Source organism: Lissotriton vulgaris, chromosome 2_1, assembly GCF_964263255.1.
Source record: "Lissotriton vulgaris chromosome 2_1, aLisVul1.2, whole genome shotgun sequence".
Taxonomy (NCBI): Eukaryota; Metazoa; Chordata; class Amphibia; order Caudata; family Salamandridae; genus Lissotriton; species Lissotriton vulgaris.
The window spans coordinates 907,145,029-907,169,585 of NC_141687.1; the positions used below are offsets into that span (position 1 = coordinate 907,145,029).

General features: G+C 46.4%; 1 protein-coding gene across 3 annotated transcripts in view; it reads left to right on the top strand.

The window, feature by feature from the left end:
• INPP5B (inositol polyphosphate-5-phosphatase B) overlaps positions 1-24,557 on the top strand; it is a 783,203-nt gene that overhangs the window by 427,777 nt on the left and 330,869 nt on the right. For all 3 annotated transcript variants that reach the window (XM_086956440.1, XM_086956441.1, XM_086956442.1), the window contains one exon: positions 3,196-3,366. In XM_086956440.1, the coding sequence (XP_086812566.1) occupies positions 3,196-3,366 (171 nt within the window). The remainder of the gene's footprint in view (positions 1-3,195; positions 3,367-24,557) is intronic.

The window sequence follows — 24,557 nt, forward strand, 5'->3', positions numbered from 1 at the left end:
ATGTGGAACTCTCACCTAACAATTGCCTTTCCGGCACGCTTATCTACCGCCCTCCCGGCCCCCCGAATCAGTTCCACGTCTGCTTACCCTCAAACATAGCCGAACGCCTTAATCCCTCATCTAACTTTACCGTTTTAGGTGATTTTAATTTCCATTTCGACTCGGATTTGGACCACATAGCCACTACTCTAACAGAAGACCTCGCAGCTCTACAATTGACCCAAAAAGTTACCTCCCCCACCCATGTTAAGGGCCATCTGCTGGACCCGGTTTTTAGCAACTGCATCGGCCTTACAACAGGATCACCCATCCACTTGCCTTGGACCGATCATTTTTTGATCCCTATCAGCTGGTCTGCACTGAAACCCTCTAAATTGACACCGACCACAAGACTCACAAGAGCTTGGTCTCACCTCGCAATTGACAAATGGACTAATTTACTTGCTGAGAATCCCCCTCTAATCAAAGATAACCCTAACCTCGCTAATCTGGCTTATTCTAATTGGATCACTAAGTCTCTAGATGTAGCTCTCCCCCAAAAAAAAATCACACTAAAACGACTTCAAAAAACTGCCCCATGGTATACTGAAGATCTCAGAGCCAAGAAACGCTGCTGTAGGCAGTCTGAAAGAAGCTGGCGAGCTGATTATTCCTTAGAAAAAAAAATCTCTATCATGAAGCCATCAGGGAATACAAAATGTTGATAAAATCGACCCAAGCCGCTTACTTTTCGGAGAAAATCTCCCTTGCTAAATCCAAACCTAAGGAAATTTTTAAGATCATAAAAAAACTGACCAAACAGTCCCCCTGTGATCGGGCAGATAAGTCCACTACCCATTGCAACGACGTCGCTGAATTCTTTCATCAAAAAATACATACCATTTACTCTGCTTTCCCACCGAACAACCTCACCCTCTCAACTCCTACCTGTCCCCATATGACTCCCACTCTTCACTCACCTACATTAACACATTTCCCCCCACTAGAGCTAGCTACTCTTGAGCCCCTAGCACGGAGTGTAAAATCTGGCTCCCCTAACGACCCAGCACCTCCAGACATAATAATGGCAGCATCTCAAACTACTCTGCCTATAATTAAGGACATCCTAAACGCCTCCATTTCATCTAGTGTGGTCCCGACTGCCTGGAAGCAGGCTATGGTCAGAGCCCTAGTGAAGAAGCCCAACTTGGACCCTAATGATCTGAGTAATTATCGCCCCATATCCCTGCTCCCATGGATCAGCAAGATTCTGGAAAAATATATCAATAAACAACTAATCACTTTTCTGGAAGATCATCAACTACTGGACCCGACCCAGACGGGCTTCAGACCCAAGCATGGGACCGAGACCGCACTCCTTATGGTCACTGAGGAAGCGAGAAAGATCTTGGATCAAGGAGGATCAGTGGCAGTGATCCTCCTTGATCTCAGCGCGGCCTTTGACACGGTTAGCCATAACACTCTGCTATATCGCATGTCCCAGGTTGGGATTGAAGACAAAGCCTTGTCCTGGTTCAAATCTTTCCTCCAAGACAGATCCTTCTGTGTGTTTGAAGACGACTCTGTCTCTGCCAGCAGACCTTTGAAATGTGGAGTCCCTCAGGGATCATCTCTAAGCCCTGCACTTTTTAACCTGTACATGAGGCCACTGGCTGACGTCGTCCGTCCGTATGGGATTAAGATCATTTCCTACGCGGACGATACGCAGCTGGTGGTCTCCATGACTCAGGAAGCCACTCCATCGGCTCCAGGCGGGCTTAGAGAGTGCCTTGAGGAAGTGAAGACCTGGATGTCCCTTTCTTCATTAAAACTGAATGGGGACAAAACGGAGCTGATGCTCTTGGGCTCCCCAGACCCCAGCATTCCCCCCTCTTTATGGCCACCCAGTCTGGGCCCCCCACCTACTCCCAAAAACAGCATTAAAAGCCTTGGAGTATGGCTGGACAGATCCCTGTCCTTTAATACGCAGTCCACAAAACTTTCGGCCACCTGCTTTGGCATCATGAAAATGCTGAAAGGAATCCTCCCCCTCCTTCCCTGGGATGCCAAACAAACTGCCATACAAGGCTTAATTCAATCGCGACTCGACTTCAACAACATACTTTATCTTGGTGCCCCCGAATCCACCCTCAGAAGGCTCCAGATAGTTCAAAACTGCGCAGCACGCATTCTATTAGACCTTCCCCGCAGACAGTCAGTGAGAGCAGGCCTGATTACCCTCCACTGGCTACCGGTGCGACAGAGGGTCCTGTTTAAAGCCATGTGCACTGCGCACCAGGCCTTCTGGAACACTGGCCCTAAAATTACCCAAGACTTAATTATCCATTATGTGCCCAACAGAAGCCTTCGCTCCAGTCAAACATTTCTTGCAAAAACCCCCAAAATAAAAAGATCCAGATCCGGAGGCAGGACCTTCTCCTTCAACGGTGCTAGAGCCTGGAACGCCCTCCCACTGCACCTTAGAGCTAATTCTAACCTCTCAACCTTCCGCAGACAACTAAAGACCCATTTATTTCACTCAATCTAGCTAATCTCATCCCTAATTCTCCTTCTAAGCCTGCTGTAGGTATTCGGTTCTCCTAGCGCTTGGACGCCTCCGGGCAGCAATTCGCGCTATACAAATGTACATCCTATCCTATCCTATCCTATTCTGCAACAATTGCAGCTTACTTATCTGGTGTTTGTCAATACCCAGAAACATCGCGTTGCAGTAGTCCAATTTGGACAGAAAAAGAGCCACCATTAACGTCTTCTGTAGCTTGGGGGGTATGAAAGGGACGATTTTACGAAGGGTCTTTAGCAGGAAGAAACTGGCCGACGTTAGACTGTTGACCTATGCTGACATATTGAGTTTATCATCGAAAATGATTCCGAGATTCCTAACCTTCCTGACCGGAAGTGGGCATTCCCACGCCTCTAACGACCCTTATCCCTACCGTAAATAAATTGCATAAGTATTGTTGAGGAAATTAAAGACGGGCAGATGTTATTTTGCTGAAGTTGTACAAGTAGACAAATGATTACATGTTTGCTATTATATTGATACATTTGACTCAGCAGTTTACAATGATCTTTGTATTCTGAACTGCATCTATGGCACATGGAATCAGTGTGTGGTTACCAAAATCTAGGTATGAATCGTTTGATGTCCATGTTTTTGTGAGTACATCTTCTAAAACCTGTTATGTGTTGCAGGCAAACAAGGCACCGAGTGGAGGTCACTGAAAGCATGGTGCGAGCGTCTAATACGATAGTGGCAGACAAGGCTCAAATTTTACCAATTCAAAAGTTTGGCCTGAGAGACAACCTGATTAAATCTGAGCTATTAAAGAAAGAGGATTCCTACACCTTCATCAAAACATATAGGTATAGTTAATCGTACTTTGAATGAAAAGCTCTGTGTTATCCTGTTTGCCGGAGGAAGTGTGTATTTGTTCATTTCTTATTTGAATTGCTATCATAAATTGCAGGTAAAGGTGTGTACAATTAATTGTAATTGAGTTTGAGCACTGACCTATACATAAACACCATTCAATAGGATTGCTATAGAAAGTAAAATGCATTCTTATGCTGTGTCATAGTGCCCTGTTGAAATGTGGCGATTGATGGTTATATCGATATATTTACTAAAACAAAAGTATGTTAAGTGATGTTAGTGTTCGTTTATTTCTAGTTGAGGAAGACTCTTTCAAACTGGTGGTTCCAGGCCATCAGGTGCTGTACAGGAGAGATATATCGCATGTTTATCCTGGTCCATCCATATTTGGGTTCGGATCTTGGAACGGTGTCCTCCTCTTGGTGGGCAGTCCTTGTTCACCATTGACTCATCAGAATTGTACCCGCGGCAACACTAACCTCTGTAACCTTAATCTGGCTGTTGCCAGTGATATGAATAATCCTTTCAAGCTGATGGCATCCAGAGATCTAGAATTCTTACTGTGAAAGACTGCTTTCTTAGTTACTATAACATTATCTCCAACCCCCCTTACACAATAAGGTCCTTCACCCTAGCCCAAAGGTATGGTAATGATCTCAAACCTCTTTCTTCATCCAAGTCCTGCACCGTACTTCACAAGCATGGTGTGGCTCTTCAGCTCTATTCCTTTATTCTGAAAGTACTAGCTGAGGTCCAGGTCAGTTATACATGTCTTAACTTTCCTGCCTTTAATCAACATGGTGTTATACATAGAGGAATTTGAACTACCGAGCTGTAGTCTGGTTATTGGATCTTCTCTGAACCAGATTGTCAAACTACAGTAAAAGAAAGCGTTTTGAATAAGAGACTGACACTGAAGGAACCAGATACAGCTATAAAAGTTGGTAAGCGTGACTTGTCTAAAATGCTCTCTGTTTGGATGGTGAACAAACGGAGGTGTTGATGAAGTCTGATGAAGTGTTATGTCACAAAGTCTCTGGACTATTTATTGTCAAAGAGATTGATGCCAACTGAGTCATCAAGGTTGAATGAGTTCTAAAAGTCTAATAATCCTAATGTAAAAGCACCTCTTGATGGCATACTCTTCAACATCAAAATGGTATTTCATATCAAACCTGTTCTCATTGCCAATCAAGTTGTGTCTGATCTATGCCAAGATGTGTAACACCTCCACATCTGTGGCAATTGGCAGAAACTGGGATCTCAGCCCTCTTTTTCGGATCTTCTTTGTAAATGTGCTATGTGAATCATAGCACATTTACAAAGGAGATCGAAAATGAAATATGGTCCAAAATGGAGGGGGGTCGCTTCCGTCCCGTTACTTCCTCTACTCATCCAGCCACAGGCTCATGGTATCCATTTCCCAGTCTTCCCTTCTTAGCGGGACCACTCCTGGTCTTTGAGGATTTTGTGAATGTATACAAAAAAGTAAGATTCCTTTATATTACTTGAGCCTGTATGAAACATAACACAGAGGGCATGCAGGTCATGCCACATGAGTCACATTTTGCAAAACGTTAGACACTAGCAGTAATCCTCAGATAATAAATACAAATGCAGAATAATTCAGTTAAAAGCAACTGGAAAGTTAACAAGAAACAACAACATTTTGAGTGAGCTCTAAATATATTTTGTTATAATTAATTTCTGCTCTTAAGCTGTGTGTGGAGAGCCCAGTGCTTCATGATTTTGTCACTCAATCCGTAAGAATGAATGAGAGGCCAAATGGCAGTGCAGCGTATCCTAGGGCATATATTTAGACCAGACATGAGCACTGAACCGGTCTTAACCTTTGTTGTTTTTGACATTTGTGTGGTAGTAGACGAAGGTGATGCAAGAGTTCTGATCCTTTGGTATCTCTCCACCCCATTTGATACCATTAAACCATTGACCATGCTATCTTATTGCATCACCTATCATCATATTCGATAGGAGGCCTAGTACTTGCATGGCTCTCATCTTTTCTTTAGTAAAGCTACCAAACAGTAAACCGTAGCCTTTTTGAGTCATCCTCCAAAGCTCCATTATGTGGTGTCCCATAGTTAACCACAATCTCTCCACTATTGTTTAACATACATAAGCGCCAATCACCTGCCCTGCTGCAAACCTTCAGTGTAAAAGCATACTTCTGTGCTGACGATACCCAGACTATTTTGAATCGAATTCTTCCTCTGTTATTCCATTAGCTTTGGAAGCCAGTCTAAACTGGATGGCTACACTTTATGAAACGAATTCCACCCAAATCCTAAATCCTCGCTGTCTTAACCTCTTAGCAGCTATGGAACGTCCAGCTCCAGTGCTGAACGTTCCATTGCGCAGGTGAGGTTCGAACGTCCAACGGCCGACGGCAGCACTCCTGAGGTAGTGGTGCCGTCGGCCGTTGGAATAGGCGCAGCACCTAAGAGGTTAAACAAACTACACAAATCGGACAGTGGACTCTGGCTGTCTTATTTAGGACGCCTGTATGGAGTTAGTACGATCAGTCAGGAACCTAGGCTTTATTAACAACTCACAGCTCTGCTTAGAATTTCTTATTGCAAATGTAAAAAAAAATCATATTTCTTTCATTTGAAAACATTCCACAGAATGTTTCCATTTATTTCTTTTTCAGAAAAGTGCAACATGACTGTGTCGCAAACCCATTCGCACAGCATCAGAAAAATGTGTTACCAACTTTTCAATTATAAATTCATTTTATTTGGAGGTTTTCATAATTTATCCATCTTGACTTCAATAATCACGAAAAAGCTGTCCAAAATATCCATAAGCTTCACACAAAATAATCGTGCCCATTCAGGCCTCTTATTACATTGCGTCAGGACATTTTCAATTCATGAATCGCAGCAAAAGAATTATTCCCAATGCATTTCGAGCACCTTTCTTGCTCTTCGTCAGGGGAAGCTGTTTCAATAAAATAAAACCCATGTTAGTCCTCCCGTTCTTTACTCCGACAAATATATCTGACCTTGCATGCTATAAACATAACCTGCATTCTCTGCCCTTTTAAATAAATGAATAATTTACTCCCAAATTGACCCACAATAAATTTCAGACATGTAACATGTATAATGAGTTACTAGCAAATTAAAAATTGGTTCGTGATGCATATTCATTGTATTTGAAATCATCTTGCAAGTGTCCGTATAGTTACAATGTACTGTTTGCAGTGTCGAAGCCTCATAAAAGGAGTTACATGTCTGAAGTTTTTTATGGTGATTGCATTTTACACGCGTTTTTGTTCAGTTGGTATTTATTTCTGTTTCACAAAGGATTATGGGCAATGAAGTAGTGAATACAAAGTAGGAAACACAAGGTTGAAAGATGTGGGTTAAAGGACTGTTTATCTAGGATTGGGTGGAGTTGAAGGTGAAAGAGGTCACGTCATAGTTGCGATCTGCACAGATGCCAATGTTTAAATAGCGCGCGATGACTATAGGGAAGTTTGAGCAGAGAGACGGTATTGAATAGAAACGATCAGCGTCCTGAAGCAGGTAACTTAGAAGGCACTACATCAGGGAGGGTAATTCTGTTTATTTAAATAAGATGGGAATGCAGGCTTCGAAAATAAATAGTAGAGAGTTGTTGTTGAGATATTTAGAATACGTTTAATTCACTAGGGATGTGTACTGTTTATGCAAACGCAGGAGTAAGTTTGGCAGGTTTGACAACGAGGTTGGAGAGGGGGAGGTTACTGCGTTCAGTAAACTTTGCACTTTGGTAGACAGGTATTGTGGGTCAATTTGGGAGTACATTATTCATTTATTTAAAAGGGCAGAGAATGCAGGTTATGTTTATAGCATGCAAGGTCAGATAGATTTGTCGGAGTAAAGAACGGGAGGACTAACATGGGTTTTATTTTATTGAAACAGCTTCCCCTGACGAAGAGCAAGAAAGGTGCTCGAAATGCATTGGGAATAATTCTTTTGCTGCGATTCATGAATTGAAAATGTCCTAACGCAATGTAATAAGAGGCGTGGATGGGCACGAATATTTTGTGTGAAGCTTATGGATATTTTGGACAGCTTTTTCGTGATTATTGAAGTCAAGATGGATAAATTATGAAAACCTCCAAATAAAATGAATTTATAATTGAAAAGTTGGTAACACATTTTCTGATGCTGTGCGAATGGGTTTGCGACACAGTCATGTTGCACTTTTCTGAATCTATTACTATCCGCGCAATGAGGCGAGGCACGGTCCCAGACTGCACGCGAAATAAGGAACAAATTTATAAACTTGAAGAAAATACAACAAACAGGTGTGCAACGGCTATCTTCACATGCATTCACATTTATTTCTTTTTGCCACAGAATTCAAGTTGCAACTGCCCTTGTGGAATATGCAATGCAGTTTACAGGGGTGTGGAATTTAATAAAATATCTACTTGTCCATGGGGCAGGTTGCTTCATAAATGTACTTGTCCTGTAACAAAATTCACTTGTTCCTTTGGTGCCGTTTAGTGCGGCGACAATTACGGCAGAAATCTCATTTTATGAGAGCTGTGTTAGAGCTTCCCTGTTTATGCCAGGGCTCATACCATAGTAGTGTTTGAATATTTGCAATCTCCTTATGTTGCTACGTTGCCGCAGATCTACATACTGGGCCTGAAGGTAGTAGTAAGCAATAGTTCCAGGATTAGAATGCCCTTTTGAGTCTGAGCAAACCTACTAACTTGCATGTTTTAAAGCTTTTCAGCAACTTTTCTCTAATCTTTTCCCATACTTAGAAATGTTGGAAATTTAGTCCTCACAATGACAGACGTAAACCTTCTTCCAGAGTTGGGAAAAAAGAGGTTGGAGGGAAAGTGAACTTGCAAACACTCAGATTTTCGCATGAGCAAATCTACACATTCAAATTAGCTCATGCTAAAATGCAGATCACAAATATTTTCTAGGAGTACTAGTCCTTGTCCTACTTCTGTACATTCTTGGAAATTCACGAAAGCCGTATAGCTGCACTTAATGCAAGGAAATATACCATGGATGCACTTTTGAGACTTTCTTTAATAATTGGGCCCCTAATTTGGTCTGGCGTTGACCATGACCTTTGGAAAGGGGCGACCAATCGGTCCCCCCGAACGTATGGTGGAGTACCACGATCCCCCCGGGAAGCCATCTGGGGCGGGAGGCGGGTCTCGGCTGGTATGCCCGAAGCGGCGTAGCCGGGGCGCGCCTTTTTCCCGCCCTAGAGTGGGCTGGCCTAGACACCAACGCGGCCGGCCACGCCCTCGGAGGCAGGCGGGGGCGGGTTCACGCCCACCCTGAAGACGGATAAAAGGAGCGGAAGCCAAGAAAGCATCCTCTTGTTCCTGTGCTCTGAAGCTGCACCTCCCCGCTGCACGTGAGCTCGAGACGGAACGAAGAGCAATTTTGAGCGTTGTAATCTCTCTTTTTGTCTTATAGATATCCCGTCTGAGAATGCCCAAGAAAGTAGGAAAGCGGGTCGGTACCGAGGAGATGCTCCGCATACTCATGAAGGAGATAGCCGATCTGAAGAGAAAGGTGGAGGCTAAGGACAGGGAGGGAGGACCGAAACGGCCTTTACAGGGAACAATCCCCGGTGGAAAGAGCAAGAGGCCCAGAAGGGGAGCACTTGGTGGGGAGACCCCGGTTCCCGAAGCGCCACGAGAGGAGCCAACCCCGGCGCCAAAGGAGGGGAATCCAATCCCTGTGGTAGTCACCCCTGCGAACAGGGAGGATATGCCCCCCGAGTTAGCGGCGCAATTGGCAGCGTGGTTGGGAAACGATAGCGAGGGCGCCACGGCTGACGACGCCCGGGCAGTGATGAGGCAACTGCGGGAATCTAGGGAGGCTGTGAAGACTCCATCTCCTGTTCCCCCGCAGGTCCTGGCGGTGGGGAGTACAGCGGGCCCAAGTTCGGCGACAAGCGGGGGGTCTACTTCAGGTAAGCGGCCATTGCCGATTGCGGGGGGGGACTCTGCACCTTCTCGAAAGGAGAAGATTGCCCAGCACGTTCCACTAGAAGTCAAGGAATTGATTTGGGCGGATAAATATGTTAACATGTTTTCATTGCTTACCGACCATTACGAGATCGAGCATGTAAGGAGTCAAAAGGAGCTCATGCATCCGAGTGTTTGGCGCGCAAAAATAGCCGCCTTTAAGGTGGACGAGACCATTGGTACTTGGGGCAGAGCATGGGGAATTTTTACTTCCATCATGGGGGAGCGCAGACCTGAGTTGTTGACCGAGTTACCCATTTATCAGTCACGTATTATGGAGTATTCTGTGGCATATGGGGGCAATCAGTGGTTCTGCTATGATAATCTGTTTAGAAAAGCTAAAGAACACAACCCGTTGTTGTCTTGGGATTGTTACGACTCTGTGTCTTGGCAAAAAATGGAGAGTACAGGGATGTTGAAGGTACCATTAGTGGGGAGTAACGGGGGGGAATCCTCCCGCCAAAACTCTGGGACGCCCTTTCGGACGGGTACAGGTAACGAGTTCCACACGAAGCCGAATGGCAACACAGGTAAAAGGGGGATCTGTTGGAATTTTAACAGGGGCAAATGTACCAGGCCCCAGGGGTCATGCAAATTTAGACATGAGTGTGGGGGGTGCGGGCAGCCATCCCATCCTGAGTCCATGTGCAGAGCCAAAACGGGTGATAACGGTGGTAAGGGAGGCGCCAAACAGGTCTAATATAGTCCGAGGGGCGCCTTTACCGACTCCGATTGATACCATGGCGATGATTCCTTGGCTCAGCGAATACCCAGATCATGCCTCCGCTGGGGTGTTACGGAACGGGTTTTCATATGGTTTCCGCATCCCAGTGGGGGATTTTCAGGGGGTACCGGACTGTAAGAATCAATTGTCGGTCTTACAGCACACGGCAGTGGTGCAGGTAAAGATTGGGAAAGAGGTGACTCGAGGCCGTGTCGCCGGTCCATTCGATTTGCCACCAGTTCCTAATTTCGTGTGTTCTCCGCTAGGGGTGGTTCCCAAGAAGGACCCGGGTGAGTTTCGGCTGATACACAATTTGTCAGCCCCACATGGTCTTTCCGTGAATGACGCGATAGACCCGGAAGTATGTTCGGTGCGGTACGCATCTTTCGATGAGGCCGTAGCCATGTTGAATCGCCTGGGGCCCGGGACGCTGATGGCCAAATCGGACATCGAGTCAGCGTTCCGGTTGCTCCCGGTACACCCAGACGATCAGCGTCTCCTTGGTTTTCAGTTTCAGGGTCGCTTTTACATGGATAAATGTATGCCAATGGGATGCTCGATTTCATGTGCTTATTTCGAGAAATTCAGTTGTTTTCTGCAGTGGGTTTTCACGAGAAAGACAGGTTTTCAACATGTTATGCACTATCTCGATGACTTTTTGTTTCTGGGGGCAGCCGGGGATTCTGAGTGTGGACAGGCCTTATATGAATTTTGTGTCCTAATGAATCAATTCGGTGTGCCATTGGCGCCAGGTAAGACGGTGGGTCCCTCGACCTTGATTGAGTTTCTGGGGATCGAGCTCGACTCGGTGGAGGGTTGTTTTCGTTTACCTAAAGAAAAAGTGTTAAAATTCAGGTTATCCCTTGAGACATGTATTCGTGCAACAAAAGTGAACTTGCATCAATTGCAACAGGTGGTTGGTCAGTTGAATTTTGCCCTAAGAGTAATGCCGATGGCACGCCCCTTTTCCCGCTCGATTGCACAGTCCATGGTCGGCTTGAGGGAAGGACATCACCGTACGAGACTCTCGGCAGAGGTTCGCCAGGACATGCGCATTTGGATTGCATTCCTGGCGGATTTCAATGGTCGAATTGTCTGGAATAAACCGGCAGTGTCTTCCGAGGAGCTGGGGCTGTGGACAGACTCGGCGGGGAGCGTGGGTTTTGGCGCCATATTGGGTACACAATGGTCGGCTCAAAGATGGCCGTCATGGTGGCATGAGTGCGGGTTGACGAGTAACATTGCGTTTCTCGAACTATTTCCTATTCTGGTAGCCTTGAAAACATGGCCAGAAGGGTTTAGGGATCACTCTGTGGTGTTCTGGTCGGATAACATGACCGTGGTTGAGTGTATCAATAGTCAGGCAGCACGTTGCAAATTGATTCTGAGGCTGCTCAAAGAAATTGTGTTGCTGTGCATGCAACTGAATGTACTGTTTAGGGCGCGACACGTGCCGGGGGTAATGAACCAAGCGGCTGATGCGCTCTCTCGTTTCCGTATGCAGGCCTTCTGGGGTTTTCTGCCCACAGCGGACCCGGTGGCGGCACCCTTTCCCGAAGCTCTCTGGTCTCTCGGTGCCCCGAACTACAAGACCTCGTGGGAGAGAGTTTAGCACCCCGGACGAGGAAGGCATATGAAGGGGCGTTCCGTTCCTATTGGGCCTTTTTGGGTATTGCCGGGGGGGAGCTTTGGGGTCTGGAAGAATGTGTAGTAAGATTCCTGCTCTCTTTACGTCACGCAGGCAAGTCAGTAGCTACGGCCCAGAGGCATCGGGCCGCCATTTCCTTCATGGCAAGGGCTCATGGGATCCAGGACCCGACAGCGTCTTTCGTTGTGCAAAAAGCGCTACGTGGGTGGCAACGCCTTGAGGGTCGCAGAGTAGACGATAGGCACCCGATAGGTCTGGATAGGTTGGCCCTGTTATTATCCGTGCTACCGGTAACATGTTCATCCCAGTACGAAGCAGTGTTGTTCCGAGCCGCATTTGCATTAGCATTCCATGGGGCTATGCGGGTCAGCGAATTAGTGGCAAGGAACAAGCAGGATACGATGGGGGGACTGTGCCGGGAACACATTCAGGTCAGGGAGGAGACAATGACGGTCTCGTTTGTCAGGTCCAAATCCGATCAGGATGCGGTCGGGGACTGCGTAATCATCCAGAGGATCCCTGGGTCTGCCATGTGCCCTGTGGGGTGCGTAGAGGAATATTTAGCACAGAGGGTGGCAGCATGGGGGGGGACCTTGTTAAGACACGCTGACGCCACCCCACTGACGAGGTTTCAGTTTCAGCGGGTGCTTGCGATGTCGATTTCTGCCGCGGGCTTGAACCCCGGCGACTTTGGGACCCATTCCTTTCGGATAGGGGCTGCCACAGAAGCGACAGCCAGGGGTCTGAACGTTGAACAAGTAAAACGTGTGGGGCGTTGGTCCTCGAACTGTTATAAGAGGTATGTGCGGTTGCACATGTTGTGAAGCTGTTATGATGTACTCACGCTTCTTGTTTTTGTTTGGTTTTCAGTTGCGCAAGCCTACGAGGCGGGGCGGACTGTCCAGTCGACCCGACACCAGGGGGCCAGCGGTCAGACATTGCCGGCTGTGAAAAAGGAGGTGTGGGTCGTGGGCCACTCATACGTGAGGCGTGCCGCGGACGTATTCAAAGCAGGTGACATGATTCACGTGGCTGGGGAATACGGGTACAGTGTGTCCTTCTACGGAAGGGGTGGGCTCTGTATTGACCAGTTTCGCTCATTTTTCGAGGGTTTGTTAGGGCGGACAAGGTCACCGCCGTCTGTAGTCATAGTACATCTTGGGGGCAACGATTTGGTGACCACTGGTAGACGACTTCTTCTTGAGGCGATGCTTTCCACGGTAAGTTGGTTGGCGAGAAGAGTTCCAGGGTGCACAATTGCATGGTCCCATATGATCCCACGGAAAGTGTGGCGGGGGGCTATCTCTGTTTCTGCGCTGAATCATTCAGTAAGGAAAATTAATAATAAAATGAGTAGATTGTTTCGTTCAAGTACACTGCATTCTGTTTCGCATGGTTGTATTAAAGGGGACAGTACGTATCTGGGGGACGGGGTTCATTTGTCCCGGGTGGGGAACGAATTACTCATAGGAGACTTCATAGCATGGTTAAGGAGTTTATAGCATGACCTTTAGGTAGGAGTGTTGTGGGGGGTCCGGATAGCCGGTCAACTATCCGGCCTGTGGCGGTAAGGTCATGATCGGTGAGCAGTAATTGGAAGATCCCTATGAGGGGGCGTCACCCATTACGGATGGGAGCGCGCGGGGGAGGTGGCCAATTTGCCCCTCAACGGGGAGGCGGTCCTGTCTAAGGAGAGGCCGCCGGAAGGAAAGGAAAGGTGGTCAAGGCCCCTTCCTGGATAGGAGGGGCTACGGCCCCTCCTGGGGAATTTCCCGGGGCCAGGACATCTGCGACGGCAGATGGGTAAGTTGTGTGGGGTGCGGGAGGGGGTTTACGCTACCTTTTAGACACCTCACACGAGCCCTCGAACGACCGTTAAATGGCGTCGAGTTTATTGGGGCCCCCGTCAAGTACAAAGGGAAATTGGTAGATGCACTTGAGGTACGTCCCGGTGCGGTCGCCCCTCTCACAAGTGAGGGGGGTATTTCTGGTTTAGGGATCTGACACCGGTTACGACCTTGCCGTTGGCCCTTAACGTTAGGATGTACAATTTCAAGTCAAATGTTTTGTAGGATGTTAGATCGGCTAGGAGAACCTTTGTATTAGAGATCTGTTAAGGTTAGCCAACATCGTAATGTGGAAATGAAATTGTACATTATATGAAACTGTTATTTTAATGTTTTCTTTTGTTTCATATTTTAATAAATACGGCCGGGAAGGGTGACTCCCTTCCCGCCTTCCAAAAGTTCAAGAACTGTTTCCGGTATCCCAATTCTTGGGGATTGTGTTGAGAGGGGGTGGCGGGTATCTCGGCCATATTGAAAGGGGCGACCAATCGGTCCCCCCGAACGTATGGTGGAGTACCACGATCCCCCCGGGAAGCCATCTGGGGCGGGAGGCGGGTCTCGGCTGGTATGCCCGAAGCGGCGTAGCCGGGGCGCGCCTTTTTCCCGCCCTAGAGTGGGCTGGCCTAGACACCAACGCGGGCGGCCACGCCCTCGGAGGCAGGCGGGGGCGGGTTCACACCCACCCTGAAGACGGATAAAAGGAGCGGAAGCCAAGAAAGCATCCTCTTGTTCCTGTGCTCTGAAGCTGCACCTCCCCGCTGCACGTGAGCTCGAGACGGAACGAAGAGCAATTTTGACCCACCCACCAGCCCCTGAGGACAGCAATTCGTTGGAAATACAGTTGATATAGTATCTTTGGTTTTATCTGTTTTCTTACAGGTTGTGATGATCGTCGTGAAATTTCTTAACGATGCAATAAAGATTGGTTATTTTCAGTATGTTTTGCAAATAAAGTAATTTTGAACAAAGGATTGATCAGCATTTTCGCCTAATAATAAATGTTGTTTTGCTTTGTAAATCTTAGTAACTTAGGTAGAACTGTCGTATTTATTTTGGTCGGGCGGTAAGGTCATGATCGGTGAGCAGTAATTGGAAGATCCCTATGAGGGGGCGTCACCCATTACGGATGGGAGCGCGCGGGGGAGGTGGCCAATTGGCCCCTCAACGGGGAGGCGGTCCTGTCTAAGGAGAGGCCGCCGGAAGGAAAGGAAAGGTGGTCAAGGCCCCTTCCTGGATAGGAGGGGCTACGGCCCCTCCTGGGGAATTTCCCGGGGCCAGGACATCTGCGACGGCAGATGGGTAAGTTGTGTGGGGTGCGGGAGGGGGTTTACGCTACCTTTTAGACACCTCACACGAGCCCTCGAACGACCGTTAAATGGCGTCGAGTTTATTGGGGCCCCCGTCAAGTACAAAGGGAAATTGGTAGATGCACTTGAGGTACGTCCCGGTGCGGTCGCCCCTCTCACAAGTGAGGGGGGTATTTCTGGTTTAGGGATCTGACACCGGTTACGACCTTGCCGTTGGCCCTTAACGTTAGGATGTACAATTTCAAGTCAAATGTTTTGTAGGATGTTAGATCGGCTAGGAGAACCTTTGTATTAGAGATCTGTTAAGGTTAGCCAACATCGTAATGTGGAAATGAAATTGTACATTATATGAAACTGTTATTTTAATGTTTTCTTTTGTTTCATATTTTAATAAATACGGCCGGGAAGGGTGACTCCCTTCCCGCCTTCCAAAAGTTCAAGAACTGTTTCCGGTATCCCAATTCTTGGGGATTGTGTTGAGAGGGGGTGGCGGGTATCTCGGCCATATTGCGTTTATTAAAAATCGGTCTCTCTCTTTCTGTATTGCCTGGCTTCACTGTGAGTGACTGCATTCCGCTCTTTCACAAGGAGCATATTGGCACACAAAGTAGTTTTGTTCAGTGGCAGTAACTACTGTGGCAGTGTGTGCTTTTTGAGACCAAAAACTATTTTGTCAATGTTTATTATAATGGTGAGGGCACAGAAGCTCCCACACAATACGGTTTTCCAAAAACCATCCCAAAACATTTGACACATTAACAAAACTAAACAGATGACCACCAATATCAGACCTACTGGCTTTGCAAGTGCTTGTTTATTTTTGTTTCCCATAATCATATTGAAACTGGTTACAAGGATTTTCCAATATGAATATTTTTGGGAAATGCTAGCATGCATCAACACATGTTACTAAATGATGCTGCAAAGAAATGGTACCTGAAATATTACAGTAGTTTAGCTACATGTTTATTTCCTTCCTTAATTTTGTTATGAACATTTTATTTTGAAAGCAAAGAATCATCTATCTTGCTTTCAAACTTCTGCAAATATTTGCATCAAATCAGAGAGCATTCTGGGAGCATTATACATAGCCTCATATTGCTAAACTTTGAAAACGTGCGTACACATTTTTTTTTCTCGCACAACTGTCAGTAGGGCAGTCGGAGCTTACAGTATTTACTAAGAGCGCTCACCCTAATAATAAATGCTTTCAATTAATGATCCATAAATACAAGTTTGAACCGCATTAACATATGGACAAAAATATTATCTTAACTGGAGACAGTGCCCTTCCCTGATCCATAATGTGGTACTGCAAACTGGCAGCCAAAGGGTTTGCGCTGCAGGGGGGTGGGTCTACTTGTCCACAGGACTAAATACACATGAAACCTTGTTGCCCCTGACCCCAAACAATATGTCCTGGGTGTTGGGCTATAGGAATTCCACATCCCTGAGTTTATCTTGTCCTTTCCATAAAACAACTTGTATGATTGCAAGCCATTCAAAACACCATAGTCAGAATCTCATTCAATGTAGAAAAAAGTTGATCATGTGCCAAATCATCTTAAATGATTGGACGATCTGGCTTGCTGGCCATTAATGAAAGGATTATGTTGAAATCTCCCTGTTTATGCTCTATATGCTTTTGTTTAGCAAGTGGAGCCTTTAATTGAACAGCTAAATTCAGGAAATAATATCTTACTCAATATCTCAGTTCAAGAAACAATCTTGATCCCTATTTCTGATCAAGAACCAAGCGTGAGTTTTCTCTAAAAAAATGTAAACTCATGGGGGAGGAGGTAAAGCTTCCCGTAACCAAGAAACCTTGGTCTGAAACTTCTTTGCCCATCATTAAAGATCAGAACCTGCTTTGCTAGAATTTTGGAAACAACTCAAAACTTGGCAGTTTGAGCTGTAATCCAACTGTGTTTTTGAAGAAACAACGTTTAAAATGTCCATAAGTTAAAGACTTGAATTCAACTGATATCCAACCATAACTTGTCATGCATTGATTATGACCTGATATATGACATTATTCATGACGTTACATAACATCACTGATTACGACATCCATGATAATGCTAGTGACATTAGTAATGATTTGTTTTTGTTGGTGATTTTTTTACTAAGCCATTCAGCAAAAAGAAAACATAATAACACAGTACATTCTGGTTGAAGCGAGACAAGATGACCCAAAAACCATATAAAGTGAAGCAGCATATCTTGAGAGTTCACAGGATAGAAGATACGAAGAAGAAATCCGGGATTAAAAGAGAGCAAGTCATATTTAAACAGCTCAAAACCTTACATCATTACAATAATTAATTATATGAATACATTAATATAATCAACACAGAAAATGCTAAAAACTCATGCGTCTCAGACATTTTAGCTAAGAGTGTGAATACTGAGCCTAATTTCATCATACCAGGTCACAGGCATGTGGCTAAGTCTAAAGTGCAACATAAAACATTTTGTCTGATCCCATTCCCTAGCTGAAAGATCTTATTTTATATTTGAGCAATAGAGATCCGAGTCAGTTACAGAAATTTAAGATTTCATTAGATCTAACATCTTGCCCTACACACTCAACTATTTTTTGTTTCCTGGGGCCCTTGAGGGAATAGAGGCTAGATTCAAGACTACAGACAGCGAAGATCTGGCTCTCCACATTTCAGAGGACGGAGGCTCCCTGTGAAGCCAATGTGAGGCAATGCATAACCCGCCACTGTAGTTGCCATGAAGTTCACGTAACTTCCTTGCCTCACAGCCTGATTGGTCAGTGATTCATCTAACAGACCTAGCAACATCATTAAGGGTGTGATAGTAATTCATGAACCGATAGTATCAGTCAAAAATACTTATATTCCCCCTATTAACTGCCTTAACTTAGGGCACATAAAAAAGATAGGATGGATTGCCGCCTCTTCAGTCCCACATTGAGTACATTTGCCATTGACTGTCCCCCCACATTTAGATATTTTTGCTAGGGTGTAGTATAGATTAGAAATAGTTTTGTAGCGTTGTGCCCTCAAGTTTGATGACATTAAGATCTTCTCCCCCATCGCTATAGATTTCTGTAATATTCCTCTGACCTGATTCAATCTTGAATTAATTTAAGATTTTGAATCTCCAGTTTATCGGTCTGGGATTCTGAGAGCCAGTCATATAGACTACCAATTCTAGCTCTCCGCCTGATTGCTTCAATTAAGGTATTTTTGGACATTATAATACTATTTTTCTTTCAACACAGAAAGTCCTGTATCTGTAAAAACTTTAAAAAATCTGCACTTAACAACAAGTGTTTTTCTGCCAGCTCATTAAATGAGATAATCTAGTTATCAATCTAAACGTCTCCTAGTATGCTTATTCCTTTTTGTCTCCATCTTTCCATAACTATATCCCAGAAAATGGGGGGTAATAATAGTGACGCAGATGTAGGTGTATAGTAACATATCCTACTAAGTTGAAGACACCTTCTGACCTGCTTCCAGACTTTGTAAGCAGCTATCAGGACTATAAATCGAGTTTTTAAAAAATATCTTGGTTCCAAGTTCTGTAATAGGCACCTCTTTGACTCTTTGCCCATTAGCATTTGGTCTATAGATGGAGCTTCTGCAGCCTCTATATTCTCCTCCCCTGTTATTAAAATGTGCATATTCTGCAGTAGACAGGCTCATTAATAATATGTAAAATTAGGAATTGCTCAGCCCCCTGTCTTTCGGGTATAGTCATGAATTTCATCGCTGTTTGGGGCTTCTTCTGACTCCAAATAAAACTAGCACAGAGTGATTGTAATTTTTGCAGCTGGACTTTGACCTCCCAGGTACTGACCTAAAGAAGTACAGTAATTTGGGTAGGACGCTCCTTTTTATGACATTGCACCTTCCGACTAGTGAAAGATGCAAGCATTTAATTCTGTCGATCTCACTCTTAATTTTGCCAAGGAGAGGAGACTAATTGGTTGCTACTACTGTTCCAGGCAAGATCTGATTTTAATCCCTAGATTTACTACTTCCTCTGTAATCCTTGGATCATCATTTCACTTTGCACACCATTTCGCGCTGGACATCGCGCTGACATCGCGCTGCTGCTTTTAAACCTTACCTTTTTGATATTTTGTTTGGCTTGTGTTCTCTTAGCCCTTGCTCTTACGCTGGCCCCTTACTTGCACACTAATTGACTCCCGCACCGCCGGTTGGTGCGGATTTGGTTCACGGGTGGTGGAGGGGACTTTGGGCACCATATTGGAGTGGTGCCGAGGCGGAGGGGACGCCAGCTGCGAGCGCTCTAGCGCTCTGTACTGCCAGAGGGACGCCTATTTAAGGCGATCTTTCTAGCGGGTGTGTTGATTTCACTTTGCACACCATTTCGCGCTGGACATCGCGCTGACATCGCGCTGACATCGCGCTGCTGCGTTTAAACCTTACCTTTTTGATATTTTGTTTGGCTTGTGTTCTCTTAGCCCTTGCTCTTACGCTGGCCCCTTACTTGCACACTAATTGGCTCCCGCACCGCCGGTTGGGCGGATTTGGTTCACGGGTGGTGGAGGGGACTTTGGGCGCCATATTGGAGTGGTGCCGAGGCGGAGGGGACGCCAGCTGCGAGCGCTCTAGCGCTCTGTACTGCCAGAGGGACGCCTATTTAAAGCTCCCTCGGGAGCGCAGCGGTATCGCGCAGCGGTCGTGCCTCGCTGTGCCAGAGTCCTGCCCGTCTGCGCCCGTCAGCGTCCCGGAGGCTTCCGAGGCGGCAGGCAGGACTGGGCTTTTGTTTTGCACTTTGTTTGTGCTTCTGAGCATCATGCTTCACTATTCGGGGTCGGAGCTACGCTCTTGGCAACAGGTTAATGGCGCCTGCTGTACGGTCTTCCCTGCGCGTTACAAGGGTAAGAGTCGTTGCCCTGAGTGTGGTTGGCGCCCGCAGAAACATCTGGCTGATGCACCGCAGAAGGCGGCTGTCAGCGTCAAATATCTGGGCTTATTGCTTAATACCAGATCTCTCGGCCGGCATGCCCTGGATATTTATGATCTGCTGGAGTCGGAAAAACCACTGTTTCTGATGCTCACCGAGACGTGGCTCGGTGAGTCATCTAACCCAGATATTGCCACAGCCATCCCGCCTGACTATAACATCTACAGGCAGGATCGACTGAAGGGGCGTGGAGGCGGGGTGGCACTGATAGTAGATAAAAGGGTCACCTGTACTATCATTCCCTCTGAGGTGATTAAGGAGTGTGAATCCCTTGCCTTTTCTATTGTCCTGTCACCACACCAATCTGTGAAAGGCCTCCTCGTTTACCGACCTCCTGGGCCTACAGGCTCTTTCTTTGAAGAGTTCCAGTCAGTTATCTCATCTCTGTTACTTACGTCCGAGCACTGCATAGTCGCCGGGGACTTTAATGTCCATATGGACGTTGAAATGGACGCCGACGCGATTAAAATGCGGGACGTCACAGCCCCTCTGGGCCTGGTGCCCTATCACGTTGGGCCAACCCATGAGAAGGGACACACCCTGGATCTGACTTTTTCTACAACCCCTATAGAAATGCATGCTCCCATTCAGGTGCTTTGGTCTGATCACAGGCTGATTAAATTCTTTTTTTCGGAAGTCAGGAAGCCGTCCGGTGCCCCCCGGCAAGCTTTCCAGGGATTCAGGGCACTCCACCGGGTTACTCCGGAACTATTGGCACAGTCTTGTGCGGATCATCCTGACAAAGGTGCATCTGCCCCTTGGTTTACGGAAGCGTTGGCGGCTTCACGCCGACAATGCAAGATAGCAGAAAGAGCATGGCGCGTGAAATATGACCCGACAGCGAAACTTGCTTATAGATCCTTGGCGAAAGTTTACCATCGTGATATCCTTTCCGCAAAGAAGGCTTATTTCGCGAGAAAAATCGAAGCTGCCTCTAATTCCTGCAAGGAGCTCTTTGCTATTGTGCGGGAGTTCACCACCTCACGTGCTGCGTCGACTCAGACTCCCCCTCCTGAACCTTGGGTCAGGGCGATCGCAGACTTTTTTACTTCCAAGATCCAATTGATCCAGGACTCTTTCCCTGTGCAGCAGCCTGACGCGCCCTGTCGGGTGGAGAATGCCGCTGTGACCCTGCCTAGTGCTGGTGCGGCCTTGGCTGTCTTCCCGCCTCTCTCTATGACCGCTTCATTCGATCTGATGGCGTGTCTTAAATCAGGTTCTCCTCGGGATGCCTGCCCCGCCAAATTTCTGGCAAAAATGGCAGCTATCACTAACCCTTACGTGAACCCCCTGCTGAATTGTTCTTTAGTACAGGGTGTGGTTCCCCAGTCTTGGAAGCAGGCGATGATTATCCCCCTGCTCAAAAAGCCTGGTTTGGATGCTGCGGTGTTGGCGAATTATAGGCCTATCTCGCTCCTGCCTGCTTTCGCCAAGATCATTGAAAAGCATGTGCACAGGGTGCTTGCCGACTACCTGGAGTCCCATGACCTACTGCACCCTACTCAATCGGGCTTTCGCACCAATCTTAGTACCGAAACAGCTCTCCTAGAAGTCTCGGAGGCGATTAAGGAGGTGCTGGATTCGGGAGGCAGGGCGATGCTGGTGATGTTAGATCTGTCGGCGGCCTTCGACACCGTCCCCCATGAGGGTCTTCTTGTAAGACTCTCAGAGATTGGTCTCAGCGGGACGGTGCTCCAGTGGTTTCGTTCTTTCCTGGCAGGCCGTCGACAAACGGTCTGGGCTTCTGCTTGCTCTGCCGAGATGTCGCCATTGGGGGTCAGAGTTCCTCAGGGCTCAGTATTGAGCCCAACTCTATTTAACATCTTCATGACCCCTCTGGCGGCTCTGGCGGAGTCTTTCGGGGCCCAGATCGTTTCCTACGCTGATGACACCCAGCTCCTCTTCACCTGTGAGAAGGGTGCGGATTTCGATGGAGGTAGGATTCGGGGTTGCCTTGAGGCTGTATTTCAGTGGTTCCAACATAACAGCCTCAAGTGTAACTGACAAATCCGAGGTCCTCTTTTTTGGGTGCAGTTCGGATCCGGACTGGAAAGTGTGGTGGCCTGAGAACATGTTTCCACCAGCAAGTTCGTCCCAGGTGGCAAAAAACCTTGGGATTAAGATCAACAACGGCCTCTCACTGCGCTCAGCCTCACGGGCACCTGTTTTGGTCTGCTCCGGATGCTGCGTAAGTTTCTCCCTTTGTTATCGGAGGAACACAGGAAGATCACAGTGCAGGCGATAATTGGCTCGAGAATTGACTATTCCAACGTTTTGTATCTCGGCCTGCCAGAATATCTGCTTCAACGGTTACAGGTGGTCCAGAATTCGGCAGCACGGGCCATTTTTGGACTATCTCGCCGTGCTAGAGCCTCATGCCTCTTGGAGGCATTGCACTGGCTCCCTGTCCGGAAGCGGATAATGTTTAAGACCTTGACTCTGGCACATAAAGCCCTGCACGCCTCCGGAGCGAAATACCTCCAAAAAAGACTGACCTTTTACCACCCAGCCAGGTCGCTGAGGTCAGAAGCCTTGTTTCTTGCCGTTGTGCCCCGTGTCAAGAGGGCACGCATTGGAGGCCGCTCCTTTAGACTGCTGGCGCCCCAGTTGTGGAATAAGCTACCAGTGGCCCTGCGCAGCACTTCAAACCTGTTGGCTTTTAGGAAAGGGCTTAAAACCTGGCTTTTTACTTCCTAGTTTTCCATGATCTGTTGGTTTCTTTTCTGTCTTTTGCTGTGTTTTTTTTCTTGTTATGTTATAAGATTGGTGTGCAAATTAAAGCGTCGGGACACTCTCTGAGTAGCCGTACGCTATACAAAATACAGTTTAACAAATACAGTTTAACATCAAAGAGCACCTGTTAGTGCATCTAATCTGGGTTTTAGCTGTATTTAATTTATAACCCTGTCTTGTGCCGCTGGAGATAGCTACTGTGTCTGATTCTAGTTCCGTTGCACACATTTTGGTAGAAGGTGTTCTATACATAGCCCTTTTTGCGGTTGTGAAACCCTTGCCAGCGCATTACTGCCCAGAGAAACTCTCAAGAGACACGGTCAAACGCCTTTTCGGCATCGAGTAAAATTAACCCAAGTGGAGCCTGTTGTACATTAGCTAGATCAAATAGCATACCAACCCTGTTTGTGATTTGCCTCTTCCAGGCATAAATCCATATTACCTGTATGATACGAGAGGAGCAATGAAACTGGCTCAGCGAGTGGCCAGAATCTTTGCGTACATTTTGCCGTCACAGATCAATAAAGAAATGGGTCTATATGATCCTGGTAGCGTACATAAGTTGTCCCTTTTCTAAAAATGACAATATCAGCCAAATCCCAGGATGATGGAACCTGGCCCTTTTGTACCCCCTGGAAGGTTATTAACATATCCTTACATAGTTCCAGGAAGAAGGTTTTATAGAACTCCTAACTGTTGCTAGTGAGTTTATAGCTACCGAAAGCTCCTTCAAGGTAACAGGGGCATCGAGGAGCACTTGATCCTGTCTACTGAGCCTATCTCTATACAAACTTTGTTACAATAACTCATGGCCAATGTTATCATTTACTGATCCCTCTGTGTATAATTCTTCATAAAATGCTTTAAACACTTTAACGATCTTGGGCAGTAACAGCTCCTCCGCTAAGGCGGAGGAGCGTCGTCCCACTGCCAGGAGCAGGAGCAGCAAAGAAATAAAAAAATAAAATTATAATGCCAGAATGTTATTATCAATGAATTTTTTCTTCCTGCTGCGGCAGTGCGGCAGGGGGCGGAGCTGCAGGGAAGGAATGGTAGACACTCCTGTGCGCAATGTCTGTTAGGTCGGCCCTCTCGGACTGCCCAAAACAGTCAAGCGCACTTCCCTGTTCTCCATGCAGGCTGCATTACAGCCTGCATGGATGATATGTCAACCCCTACTTCCCCTGGCTGAGTGGCTTGTCACAGTGCTCAGACCAATCACAAAAATGTATTTTTATCATAATTTGTTTTTTCAAGCATCCCGCCCTGGGAGTCGTGCCGGCTGCCCCTGATCTTGGGCGGTGTCTCAGCTAATCTGCCCAAAGAATCAATAATACCAGCTATCTCCCTTTCAACCTCCTTATTCCTTATCCGTTTTGCTAAAAGTTTACGTGTGGCCTTGTCATATTTATAACATTCCTTTTTGTACACGTGATATGTGCGAGCTATATTCTTAGTCCAGTGCGAATTGATTTTGGCTGGGCTAATCACTTAATTTCCCAGTGCCAAACAAAAATGAATGTGCCCTCATGTAATCCTACTGGTGCTATGTAAGGTGCTCTGATACCCGATATCTTCGGGTCAAGTTTGCGCGATATAAAACTAAAAAAAAAAATCCGTAAATGCTTGTATTCAGACTGACTCTACATTTTCTACTGTGTTCTGACTAATGGCACTCATGTTTTCAATGTTTGTATTACTTGGTAGTGTTTCTAAATCAAGGAAGGTGTTACAGGATTGGGTGTTTTGATTTTTACAACAGTTGTATGCTATCTTATGATGGTTTAATGATGTGATTCTACCGTTCTCTGTATATTAATGTACATTTTATATCTACGACTCTCCGTTTCCTCTTGACCTCTGCAAATTATTTTGAACGTTGCTTGTATAATCTGGAAATATCAAGATTTGCTCGGATTCATACTTCCGTTC